Raw genomic sequence first — 13,770 nt, 5'->3', positions numbered from 1 at the left:
TCGAGCCAGTCTCGAACAATGTGTGACGTTGACGTGCCACATGTTCTGTTAAACTTTGCTTATATTAGAAAGTAAAATGGCGGGTTGCGTAGTAAAACTTAGTAAAAAGAATACTACAAGAAATAAGAAAGACACTGGGATCACATATCATCAGTAATTATTTTGTAGTTTAGAACACGAAGCGTATTACAAAATTTGAAATATAATATATAGCACTATATAGCCACGCACACAAGCATATAAAAGTTACCGTAATAAAAAAGCTATTCTTCTTAGGTAGTGCGGTATCTTTTTGGTGGGTAGCGGAGACCAATCCTTAATCTATGTTATTATGTCAAGCTTGTGTCCATTGCGAAATAACAAGTGTTTAAGGGAGAGTAGGTGCCTACAGTATTTTCCGAAGGTATCCACGATGTCAGACACAAATGCGTCGAACAATAAATCAGATCGTGTATTTGGATGCAATCGATTCAACTACATGAAAATCATCAAATAGATATATACCTATAAACTGGGCATCCCTAATCCCCTGCGAATATTTCGCCTATAATAAACGCTCACAGTGAAAGAATCTAAAAAGTTTATAATAATATATATCGCATCATAAAAACGTCTGCGTAATTCTAATTTAACAATAGATACATTAAATTAATTCATTAAACTGTCAAAAGATTCCACTGCTGATGAAGAATTATATAAGTAACGCCCCGACATGGTATGGTATTATTGGACAATCATTAATTAAAGTTAGAACTTCAACAAACTTAACTTCATTTTAAGTTATTAAAAGCCCCCGTCCTGTCCAGCCGCGCACTACGAGCACAAGTCCGCAGTATGAGACGGGATGTTATCGCAAACCCACTACACTCACCCCTCCGAAAGGTTCGAAACTAGTTCAAATTCAAATATTTTTATTCAAAATAGGATGTGACATCACTTATTGAAATTAAAAAACTACCACCCATTCCAAAATGAATGCCTCAGACCTGAGAAGAACAGGCGCAACAAATGTTTACAAAGTAATATTGTACAATTAGACTTATTATTTAATAGCCTGAGGGCGGTCACTCCATTCCCAATCTGTGGTATCATTAAGAAAGTCATTTATGTTATAGTAACCTTTACCACACAAACGTTTTTTAACAATTCTTTTGAATAACGTTATACTTTTGTTTTGAACATTTTCTGGGATCTTGTTGTAAAAGCAATATACATCGCCCCACAAAAGACTTACTAACTCGACTTAGCCAAGTAGTAGGCATCATAAGTTTATGTCTGTTCCTGGTGTTAACATTATGGTTATGACAGTTTCTGGCAAATTCACTTATGTGCCTATGAACATACATTACATTATCAAGAATATACTGAGAAGCAACAGTCAAGATGTTAATTTCTTTAAATTTTGCTCTCAATGATTCTTTAGGACCTAGGTTATAAATAGCGCGAATAGCCCTCTTCTGCAGCACAAATATTGTATTAATATCGGCAGCGTTGCCCCATAGCAATATACCACAGGACATAATACTATGGAAATAACTAAAGTATACTAGTCGCGCCGTATCTATGTCAGTTAATTGTCTAATCTTTTTAACCGCGTGCAGCATTGCAGAACTAAGTCTGTTCGCCAATCCTTCAATATGGGGGCCCCATTGTAATTTGGAATCTAGAGTTATGCCAAGAAATATAGCAGATTCCACCGGTTCTATCACCTCTCCGTTTAACAAAACATTGACATTTGGTACGATAAATTTAATGTATTTAGTTTTCTTGCTATTTAACAATAGGTTATTAGCGCTAAACCAGTACACGATGTCAGATAAAATATCGTTCACTTCGTCATACATAGCTTGGTTTCTTTTCACTTTGAAAATCAGTGAAGTGTCGTCCGCAAACAATACTACCTTATGTTTTGTTTTTTGTACCTTGTAGTTGGTACCCAAACTGATAAAATGCGAGTAAAGCCGGAATAGTGAATAAGTTAAATAACTGTAGAGATATTTTTAAGGCTGAAGACCGAGCCAACGGCTTTGAGGAATCGAGCGGAGCTAGGTTACATCTCTCGCACAAGATCGCCATAGTTTTAATTCAGAATTAGAAGCATTTTTAATTTATTACAAAACTAACAAAACTGGTAGTAACATGGTAAATAGTATTGGTGTAAAATTAATAAATTTTCGTACAATTTTTATCTGGATTGAATGATTAGCATGGCTCCAACTGTAAAAATTGGGGGTGCTTTGGTGATTTTTTTTCGCACTGTCTATAAAAATACAAATGTAAAGAAAAAATTAATTTTCTTCTCATATTCTGTACATATATATATATATATTTTTTAAATATAAGCATTATATAAACTGTCAAGAAATGGTTTCAATTATGCGCTATTTAGACGATTTCTTGGGATAGCGGATTTTTTCCAAATATAATTCCCATGTCATGATAGCAATGTTTTTGTTTGGATCGTCTATTGATAATAGCTATATATATATATCCATTTTTTATGGAAAAGGGGACAAACGAGCGTACGGGTCACCTGGTGTTAAGTGATCACCGCCACCCACATTCTCTTGCAACACCAGAGGAATCACAGAAGCGTTGCCGGCCTTTAAGGAAGGTGTAAGCGCTTTTTTTGAGGTACGAATGTCGTATCGACCCGGAAACACCGGAAAAAAAAAACATAAGCTTATACTAACCAATTGTAGTGACAACAGTAGAGGCGAAGAACAGGGACTGTCCGAAACTCCAGTTGGGTCCTCCACTGACGTTCCTCGAACCCGAAACACCGCGGTTACTGGCGCTGATCACCACATCCAGTAACGATTCCAGATCTTCGGCTGAAAAAAACCCACTATTAATATATTTATATTCATGACCACCGCAGCAACTTTTTTGCCACCAAGTAATTCATGCTACAGTTTGCGAGTACTTCCTATTTGTATTTCGGTTTCATGCAAGCTACGTAGTAAAATATTAGGAATGGTAAGTCAGAGGGCAATTGAGAGGCCTATGCTCGGAGTTTCCCTGCAAGATCAAATTCAGAGATGAGGAGATCCGTAGGAGCACCAAAGTCACCAATATAGCTCAGATGGTTGCAAAATTCAAGTGGCTGAGGGCAGGTCACATAGCTCGACGGACTCGATAGAAGGCAGTTGGGTCAGTAAAGTCCTCGAATAGCGACCACGTACCTATTCGAGGACTTGCATGCAGTTGCATTATGCAGTGTTGGTAGTCTCCCAAGATGGAGCGATGATCTGCTCAAGATCGCCGGAGTAGTTGGATGAGGGCAGCGTAGGACCGATCATCGTATCGTGGCGATGTCTGGGGGAGGCCTTTGTCCAGCAGTGAACGTGTTCCGGCTGATGATGATGACTAAGAGAAGATAATGTTGTGAAGTCTCGAGATTAAGTATAATATCAGTAAGGATGTTGGGTTTTCAAAACATATGAGCATCATTGCATATTTCATAACGTCAAGAATTATGTAGTAAAATGTGCTCCCAGTTGTTATAATGAAATTGTTTCACAGCATAACCGTCAAACCGTGCGTCAATAAATTCTCTCATAGAAAAGATGTCCATACAAAACAAATATTGGAAATAAAAATAATTATGGGTCCCAAATCGAAAAAAAATACCATCCATCAAGTGGGACTAAACTGCACTCCATGAAGTACTCCCACTCTCCATTAAAATCCGTTCATTAGTTTAGGAGTTCACTGGAAACAAACATCAGGACACTGGATTTATCTTCTCTTCTTATATATAAAATTCTCGTATCACAATGTTAGTTACCTTACTCCTCCGAAACGGCTTTACTGATGTTTATCAAATTTTATATGCATATTCAGTAGGTCTGAGAATCGGCTTCTATGTATTTTTCATCCCTCTAAAAGTTAATGGTTTTTTTAATTTTTTGAATTTATTTTTATTTTTATTTAATTATGATTCAGCATTGAAAAATACATACAAATTTAAATTTTCGCCCTTCTACGATCTACAACTATTTTTGTATCACGATTTTTATATTATCCTGTTCCATCCACCAAACCGATATAGGGTTGCAAGATGGCAATCGAATACAATAATTGTAGTACGATATATTTGGTAGGTCTGAGAATCGGTTGCAACAAAATTTTAATAATTGATTTTTTATAATATGTTATTTGGCATTTGGCAATACGACGTTTGCTGGGTCAGCTAGTATATTATATTAAGATATTTTCAGCATGAAAGGAACCCGCAACTCGATAAGAAGGCATTTATGCTACTGAGCCAAAAATCTCTTCAAATTAAAAAAAAATCAAAGGTAATTTAATGAAGTGGAAATACTGGCGATGAAAGCATGCACAATATATATTACGATGACGTCACTCCGCTTTAAAAGCTTTTGCAGATCTTTACAATATGTGATGATGTACTAAGCATAGGGTTGTCTACACTATAATTATTTCAATCTCAATTTTTTTTTTATTAAAACAGGGTTAAAATAAGCTCGTTTGAATTGTTATTACATTTAACATTATTTTACTGATTCTACCATTTGTTCGGGGTATACCCCTTCTCTCAATTACCAGACAAAGATTTCTTACTTAGAAAAAGTTACTTTTTTTTTAATATTAAAAGAATTTAATAAATAATCCAAATGTTTTAGGTTTTCTTTAGCGTTAATTGCGCCAATATTCGTCTTCAAACAATTCGACACCTCTACACGAGGCATCCTCAAGAGATGTTGACTCGCCAAACTCTGGCACGAGATAGGTCTCGTAAATAACGCCTACTTCAATATTTTTTTATTGTTTAATAAATTATATTATGACGAAATTTCTTATCATCAAATCAGCACATTGAAAATCTTCGCGTTCTCGCGGCAATGTGTCCGCAGTATTAAAAGTTAAAACTATTTTGAATACAAAATTTTGTTGTAACATGTATTGGCAATGTTGTTTTGTAAAATAAATATCTTGTACTTGTCAGAAAATGACAAGTTTTAACAAAAGGTGACGGTTCCTTATAAATTTGTTAAATTTGTTTGATATGAATATCAAATTATTTGGCATTTCCACTTACAAACGAAAGACGAGCTTTTATTAAAGGTATGAATCACGAGAGCGTTGTCGCCTAAGAAAGAGTATCAATTATACGGGGCCCCCAGGCCACGGGGGCCCCTGACGTGCGTAAACCAAAAATTACTAAAATCTTTTGCTGCTTGCCGAAAAAAAAGAAAACGAGAGTGTTTAATTAATTTGAATTGTTTGTAAAAAGTGACTGATAAATATTACGCTACGCGGTACGCCACTGGTATACACCCTTTTCTTTAAAAAATCTATCTCATTTCGAGTAACGACATAGTAAATCGATGCTTGTTTTATACTTATTTATATATAAACGTGATGCAAAAACTGTAGATCACAGACTATAGATCCATTTTCATGAATGTGACGAGGACAGTGTAATTGCAGAAAGGTAAAACGAATAACTTTGAATGAAGAGATCATTTTTATCGGCTATTAATGATTAAAAAAACGTCTTTATTAATTCAAAAATTAATCTTATCATAAATTATCACGGTGTATTCAATAGACACTGATCATTGACTTTATATCTTCAAAGGTAGCCTTACTGTCGATAAGTAGAATTACTGCCGATAAAAATAACTTAAGGTTGGCCAACTTAAGTTTTTTCTATGAAAAATAAGCAACGAGACGAGTAGGACGTTCAGCTGATGGTAATTGAGACAACCTGCCGCATGAATAATCAATGAAGTTCTGTTCAGGATTCTTGAAAAACCCCAAAATTTCTGAGCGTCACTACAAATGCGCTCGTTGAATGTTAAGTCTCATTTGCCCAGTAATTTCACTAGTTACGGCGCCCTTCAGACCGAAACACAGTAATGCTTACACATTAATAACATGCATGTATTTTCAAATATTAACTTTTATAAAAAAACAGGTGTCCTTGTCATTAAAAGGCTTAAATATAGATTAGTAACTATGTAGTATTAGTAGTAAATTCATTATTGTTATTTTTCTAATTTGTTTTTAGCGTTAGTTTTTTAGTTTAGTAACGATGTGCATACCTTTAATTTAGATATGTAAATAGTAACTCTTATTAATGTTTAACTTTTCGTATATGTAAAATTATGTATCTAGTTGGTAAGCCTTAATAAATAAATAAATTATTGCTTGACGGCAGAAATAGGCTCCGTTGTCGTACCCATAATCTAGCCGGCATCCTGTGCAAAGGAGCCTCCGGTACTGGTAAGATATTCTTAAAATAAAAGACTAAGCACTGTCCTCAACATAATCATAACTAAAATATTTGAAAAATAAAAGATTATTTTCTTCACAGTAAAAAAAGTAACAGTTTTGCTACAAAATACAGGCAAAATAAGAATATACTTTCAACCGGCCTGAAATAAAGATATAATTCTCAAAACTTCTGTATTTTTCCTTGTGATTTATTGTGAAGCGACATATTGATTCTTCTTGTATTATCACAAGGTAATTCTTTCAAAAAAAATATTTAAGAATATCCGTAAAGGTGGAAAAAGGGTCAATGAAACGTTATAGTTCCCGATAGATCTTCGCCATTTATGTATGGTTTTAATTTAGCTATTTTAATAAAAATATCTACATTGAAAACCCATTTCAAATTGAAAAGTCCGTTAGAAATGACGTTCTTATTTTACCCGTAGATGTTATAACTATTTTTCACATATCTCTATAGGTATTTTAATATTTTAATTTATTTCAACGCAGTGACAACCCTGCAGCCTTAGTATTGAGGTAGACTCAATACATTATTCATGGCTCTCCGCTCGCCTTATGGATTTTAATTAAATTTTATTCTGTTCTAATCAACAAGCTTTTATTATCTATATTAATATATAACAACGGCGACTAATGTTGCGTCATCTTGGCAACCACGACCACTCTGACAAGAGTGAACGATTGAGAAGAAGAAGAATTAATATATAAATATAAATAAAATACTGTTTTTTCACTAACATTACATAACATCGAGAATTATTTCATAAAATATTATGCTACCAGTTGTTATAATGAAATTGTTTCACAGCAGAACTGTCAAACCGTGCATCAATAAATTCTCTCATAGGAAATATGTCTATGCAGAACAAATATTGGAAATAACAATAATTATGGATCCCAAATCGAAATAAAAACTACCCTATCTCTCAAGATGCACTAAACTGCACTCCATGATGTAATCCCCATTAAAATCCTTTCATTAGTTGTGGAGTTCACTGGAAACAAACATCAGGACACTGGATTTATATATTAAGAAGATATCTTGTTTTTCACATCAGTACTTACCAGTGGGAGGATCCTTTGCACAGGATGCCGGCTAGATTATGCTTACCACAACAGCGCCTTTTTCTGCCGTGAAGCAGTAATGTGTATATACCTAAGCATTATTGTTACTAACTTCACTAAGTTACTGGGCAAATAAGACTTAACATGTTATGTCTCAAGGTGACCAACGCAATTGCCGCTCAGCATTTTAGGGTTTTTCAAGAATCCTGAGCAGCACTGCAGTGTCCTGCTCGTCTCGTACCTTATTGTATTAAAAAATATATCAAGCTAATGAACACGAGCAGATCACAGCAAAGTTCACTCGCTATTATTTAGCAAGGTGAAGACATCTCGAGTGATAGCATGCCCTCTTGGCCCGAGCCCAGAACATGCCTTAAGCCGAACCTAATATATCACAGTCACCCTCTAAGTATGTCGAATGCCGCCTGCCTTCATATCAACTAATAAATACGATTAATTTATCGACTGTTGACTTTCGATCAAATAGAGCCATGTATAATGTATTCAAGGAAATAAGATCAAAAGGGGTTTTTTATAACAAATTTTATTACCACCATTCTAAATAACTAACTGTAAAATTGAATACAACAAATTTCTAAGCCTCTAAGAATAAATTTTCAATAACACAATGACTAATATTGGAACAGAAATTGGGCAGAGTAACGTTCTATCTCGTCAACGGTTGCAGCGGTAATGTGTCGACGTCGTCGTGTGATGTCTACTCACGCGTGCGGGATAATGATCGAGGCAAATAGCCTCCTGCATCAAGTTTCAAATGCTGGACATTAATATGTCCAGGTCGTCGGGGTGGGCTTCTTGCGTCCCCATGACATTTTTCCTTCCATTTCTTTTTTGTTTAAAATGTTCTTTTGGCTTCTAGTGGCACCAACACTCGTCCCCAGTGATAAAGTCCCTGGCAATCAGCTGGTCGGCGAGGTTCTTCAGCTTCATTCAGCTTCGGCTTCATGAATCCTTTATGGGAGTCAGGGTTTTTATATATTTTTGAATAGCGTCTACGATAATATAGTCGCATGCCCCATCGCTTATATCCACGATTTGTGGTGCTGGTTCCTCTGCTATGTGGATGCTCTCTTTTTGTTTCTTGGACTTCTTTTTGGATATCTTCTTTCCTATGGCCTCTCGAGGCTGGGTTTGATTTGCTGAGGCCATAGGTGTGGTGTCATCGTGTACCAGCACGTCCTCTGGTCGTGGGGGTGGCTCAAGATTGCTGCATTCTGGGCGCAACAACTCTTCGTAGTTATTGCGGGTACCTACAAAATACCCACTGTGGGTAGTTTCATATTCCTCGTCTTGTTGTAGGAGCTGGTGTCATGTGTCGACGCTAGGGAGACATCGCCTTTTATAGACATCTTCACCCTGTCCACCTGTCACTGTCAACAGTATGTTTATTTGTCTTGCTGGATGATGATGATGAAATGGATCTCTTTTGAATTGAACCTTATTATTATCAATTTAAGGTTGAATATGACATGACTTGCTGTTACATAATAAACAACCAGTTAAGCTGTTTATTTTTTTTGCATTTTCAAACGGCAATAACTATTGAATGAATAAACCGATTTTCACGCGTTTAGACGCAGTTTTTTGGGCCACCGAAAGAATCTTTGAGTTTCAAAAATTTCTAAGTAATTCCGAAAAAAAACTTTTTTCGGTTTTCTTTTGTCAACGAATTCACTCGCCTAAGAGAGTATTCGCTAATGACAAACCTTAAAAACCAAATAACTTGTAAAAATATTTCTCGGCTGAGATTCGATCCCTCGACCTCGCGGTGTTTCGGCTTTGCAATCACAATGATTCAACCACTGTTCCAATGACCGTATGATCAAAAAGATGAAATAGCCGAACTATAATTTGTTTCAAGTATAAATATTCTAGAAGTATTAATATCAGAGATTAAGCAATCCCATGATTTATATTTTATGATAAGGTATCCAGATAAAATTTATGTTATTGAAGTGAGTTTAAATATAAAATATATACGACCTTATCGCTGATAAACATTATAAGCAATAATTTAGTAAATAAGTTAATAACAATTAAAATAAGTTAAGTAATAGTTATTTATGCAACTGTTGTGTAATAAGGGGTATTAAAACAACATGTGTGTTTTAATACCTAGTTATCAACAGTTGCATACAAGACTTTACCTACACCCAGAATATGAATCCTCTAAAAGATTCTGAAACGGTTGGCTTGCTGCTAACATTAAAACACCAGTCCTAGTAGTAACCTAATATCATTCATTACTGATTATATTATACAAATAAACTAAGTATTAATGAAACAATTAATTATTTTAGTAGTTATGTATTTACATTTTGTATAGTGCAATAATTAAAATTCACTCGAATATAATGTTCTTTTTTTAAAATGAATCGCTCATTTTTTGTAAACAAAACAATAAAAATATATAAGAAAAATGGCGGGGATTCGATTGACCTACTTTTTTTACGGCGCGCGACGTTCTGGTAGAGTGGAACGCGCGAAATGTCCTTTTTTTGAAATACATACAGATACCACGCATCGAGCAATAAGAATGTGGCTGTCTATTGAAACTCTGCGCATGAAGGGATCGAAAAAAAAACATAGGAGTGTTGTTATGAAATTCAGTACAACATTACAACACTCGTTTGGATGATGTAATGGTTATTAGAACATTGGATGTTTTAATTTTGGCAATTAGCTGTTTCAGAATCTTTAATATAGGATTTAAAGCATGGGTGTAGATAAAGTAAATTTGTAACAACTTCAGCTGTAACGGTTTCTTGCAAATACAGAACTTTGACTTTTTATAAATGTCAAATAAAATTATAAAACTATCCGTATTTATCCAAACATCTCCACAACTGCTCAGCGAGTAAAAGCTGTTATTTATGATTTATATAATACGTATAATGGCAATTATAATACAAAACAAAACAACTTGTTTACGTACGTAACTTCATAGAGTTCATATACGTAGATACTATGTCAATTGGTCAATTTCTTCATTTATGATGTAATCTGATAAATAACCTCTATAACTTATGTACGCTTGGTAGGCTATCGTCACTATTGAACTGATTTCATTTGATATTCGCCATTTTGGCGCTGACGGCAATGAATAACGAAATTACAAAATACTAACGTATAGACCATAAACTTATATACTATACTTATACTCAGAGGTGGGCTAAACTGCTATAATTTTTCAATGAATTATACTGTTGTGTTATATATTTCTAACTGTTGTTGAAAACTGTTATAATATATATTAGACGTAATAATTTTTAATCGAAATTATTTACGCTGATAGTTGTTGTTGCGATTTCAAGTTATTTAGTGTTATAATATAACATATTTGAAGAGGAATAATTACTTTAACACTAAGTAGATACTAGGTAGATGGTATTTTTTGTTGTGCTTTTTAGAAAGCTTTTTTTACCTGTGTGCCTACACAGAACAATCTTATCGACTAATGAGTTAAAGAAACTATTAACTAAACGTATATTTACACTATTCACAAAACTTTTATTTTTACACTAACACTTGTCTATTTGCATACAAAAAAATAAAAACAACTTAAGACGTATTATATAATACACATATCCATTTAATTTACAATTCATACTATTTTACAAACATTTTACTTTAAAAATTATAATAATAATTTTCGAAACACAACTAGCAGTTTGTCAATTTAAAAACTCGCAAATAATATTCTCATTGGAAATATAATGAATGAAAGTGTTGTTTTATCCAAAATGTTAATTATCTTCGCTCATCGCAAGTAGAAATAGCTCTAATGTTTATAGCAAGAGTGTTTACAATACTTTTCAATCTAAAACAACAATTTAATCATTTTATATTTGTTCGTCGCAAGTAAAAATAGCTTTTATTGTGATATGAGAAGTGTTCTCATTACTTTGAAGACTAAGCACTTAATAAAGCGAATTAGAAAAAGTGCCATCTGTTAAAAATATTAAATTTACAAAATTTTAATTTCATTAAAGAAACGCACCACTTTTCGCTCGTGTGCATAGATGGCGCTGTAAATAAATTTCAAACGAATTATAACACTACTATGGAAATAATTTATATTATAACAGTCTAGTGTCAAATTTTATGTGTTATACTGTTTTAAAAATATATTGTAATATAATGTGTTATAACGCCCACCTCTACTTATACTAGCGTAATCGACAAACACTCTCCTCATTTAAAATGTTCATGTGTGCTTGTTTTACAGATGTGTTAGTGAGTTTGTGAAGTATGTAGTATTTTGCTTTTGGTCAATCCCTATGACAAATATTGATGAACGGCATCATATTCATGTATACAATATTTTATTATCTAACAGATATTTTTTATCTAACACATATTTTTTTTATTAATACAATCTTTAGAAAATAGAGTGTTTACTGCGTGTTTTAAGTGTTATACTTACAATTTCAGCGAATAATCTGTTCTACGGATATAAGCACCAGGAAAGCAGTTTAGAAGTATCAGTATTTAGTTGTGAAATGTTTCTTTATCTGGATTTTTACTGTAGATAACAACACAATCTAACACAGAACGCGACACCATTATATTTTTTAATTAAAATCCGTTAAAACTTATGTCCGATAAAAAAGTTTAGATGACGTCATAGCTTTAACCGTCACCGTTTAATCTTCGCCGGTTAATGCAACTGTTGATCTTAAATAGTTAAATAGCGAGATGTCAAACGTTTCCAATAAAAATTCGATATTGACTTGATATTTCATTTTTTAACTTTAACTGTGCTAAGGATGGTGCAATACATTCCGCAATCTATTTTTAAGTCAATTTGACTACAACCTTAATTATAACAAGTTATATTGCAAAACAGCCTTAGTATTCTGAATATAAAAGCACTAGGAAACGCACACACTGACAAATCCAAATTGGTCACGCTCAATCGGGTGATTATATTATAGCGATAGAAATGATTGTACAATATTGTATATTTTTATTCAAAAGAGCGCAAAAAAATAATGCTGGAAGAGTTTCTTGCGCCGCTTCTTCTTTTCCTGCCTTTTCATATTCTAATAGCCTAAACACATGGTCGAATTTGGTACGGCCGGACCATCGGACGGTCCAGTGGGCGCCTCGGACCAATTGATCCGGCGTCGTACTCGGTACGGTCTGGATGGTAATAATAATTAATTTGTGCGATGGACAATACGTATATGCTGTGCGTGCGCTTTGAGAGACATAAATATATTTTTACCTCTGCCAAGGAAATACATTTCCTTGCCGCGACCTTCGACATCCAAATAGACTTGTTTACAAAACTCAACACTTGTCATGCCATGTGTATTCAAATATTTAATAAACTTCCCGATGCTATTAAAATGTTGAATATCGGTCCTTTTAAAACTAAACTTTTTTTGAAATTTGTGTTTATAATTTTTACAATCTTGTGTTCAACTTTGACTACCCATTACATATTTTGTGTAGATTTTAATATGATGTAACAATGAAATATTATGTGCTTGTATAAATATTAGAATTTTATTATTATACATAATGACATGGAGCCGATGTAATTTGCATGCCCTTTTTGGCTAATGCGTTGATTCGTATTGTATTTTTTGTTAACGTTTATACACACATTATGCAAATAAAGAATTATTATTACGACATACCATCGAATATGGTTCGCTACCAGACCGCGTTCGATGGTTCGGGCGTGCAAAATCCGATCATGTGTTTGAGCTATAAGTCTTTGCTAAGTACCGAGTAGCTTTGTCACTATGTAAGTTAAAGGGTATGTTCCGATATGCACTACGACCACTGTACAGAGTGACGTCAATTTAGTATACTGTGAAGCCGTTCCTTTATAGCCAGTTATACTGGTTACTATTTGAAATGGAACGCAATCCCGTATACTGTCAGCTGCATTTTTGACGCAGCATTCAAATTGAGTGTATTAAAGTTTTCTAGTTCATTAAAAAAACTGTTGTTGGAGTACTGCCAAATTAAAAATATTTGGGATTAAACTGTAGGTATTGTTCATAAAACGTTAGGCACTCGAGTGGTTTTGACTGATCACGTGATCAAAGTACTGCGAGTACCTTATCTCGAAAACGCCAGTGCTCACAGTAGAATATGACGGCGATTTATGACGTCATATATTTCCCTAGGGTACTGCGGCAGTATACTGCGAGTATATAACGGAACGAATTTTTCTACAGTGATAGCACTGTGCAGTGCTCGCAGTGCATATCGGAACATACCCATAGTGTGTTCATCGTGCTATTATATTATAGAGGTCAGTGCTTCAGTTCTCAAAGGGTCAGTGAATCACAACAAGAGATACTGTCATCATTGTTGCATCTAACTCGACCCGCACAGACCCCCGCGACTATTGCGATATATAGCGCGATATCACTAGCATTACATCAACTAAATTTA

The 13,770-nt window shown here is 34.2% G+C and overlaps 1 protein-coding gene across 2 annotated transcripts in view; it reads right to left on the bottom strand.

Annotated features, from left to right (window-relative positions):
- Positions 1 to 13,770, bottom strand: part of LOC126974459 (potassium channel subfamily K member 1-like) — a 57,612-nt gene that overhangs the window by 10,919 nt on the left and 32,923 nt on the right. For both annotated transcript variants that reach the window (XM_050821964.1, XM_050821963.1), the window contains one exon: positions 2,694 to 2,834. In XM_050821964.1, the coding sequence (XP_050677921.1) occupies positions 2,694 to 2,834 (141 nt within the window). The remainder of the gene's footprint in view (positions 1 to 2,693; positions 2,835 to 13,770) is intronic.

The sequence above is a fragment of the Leptidea sinapis genome, chromosome 32, assembly GCF_905404315.1.
Source record: "Leptidea sinapis chromosome 32, ilLepSina1.1, whole genome shotgun sequence".
NCBI classification, from domain to species: Eukaryota; Metazoa; Arthropoda; class Insecta; order Lepidoptera; family Pieridae; genus Leptidea; species Leptidea sinapis.
This window is presented reverse-complemented; position numbering and strand designations above follow the sequence as displayed.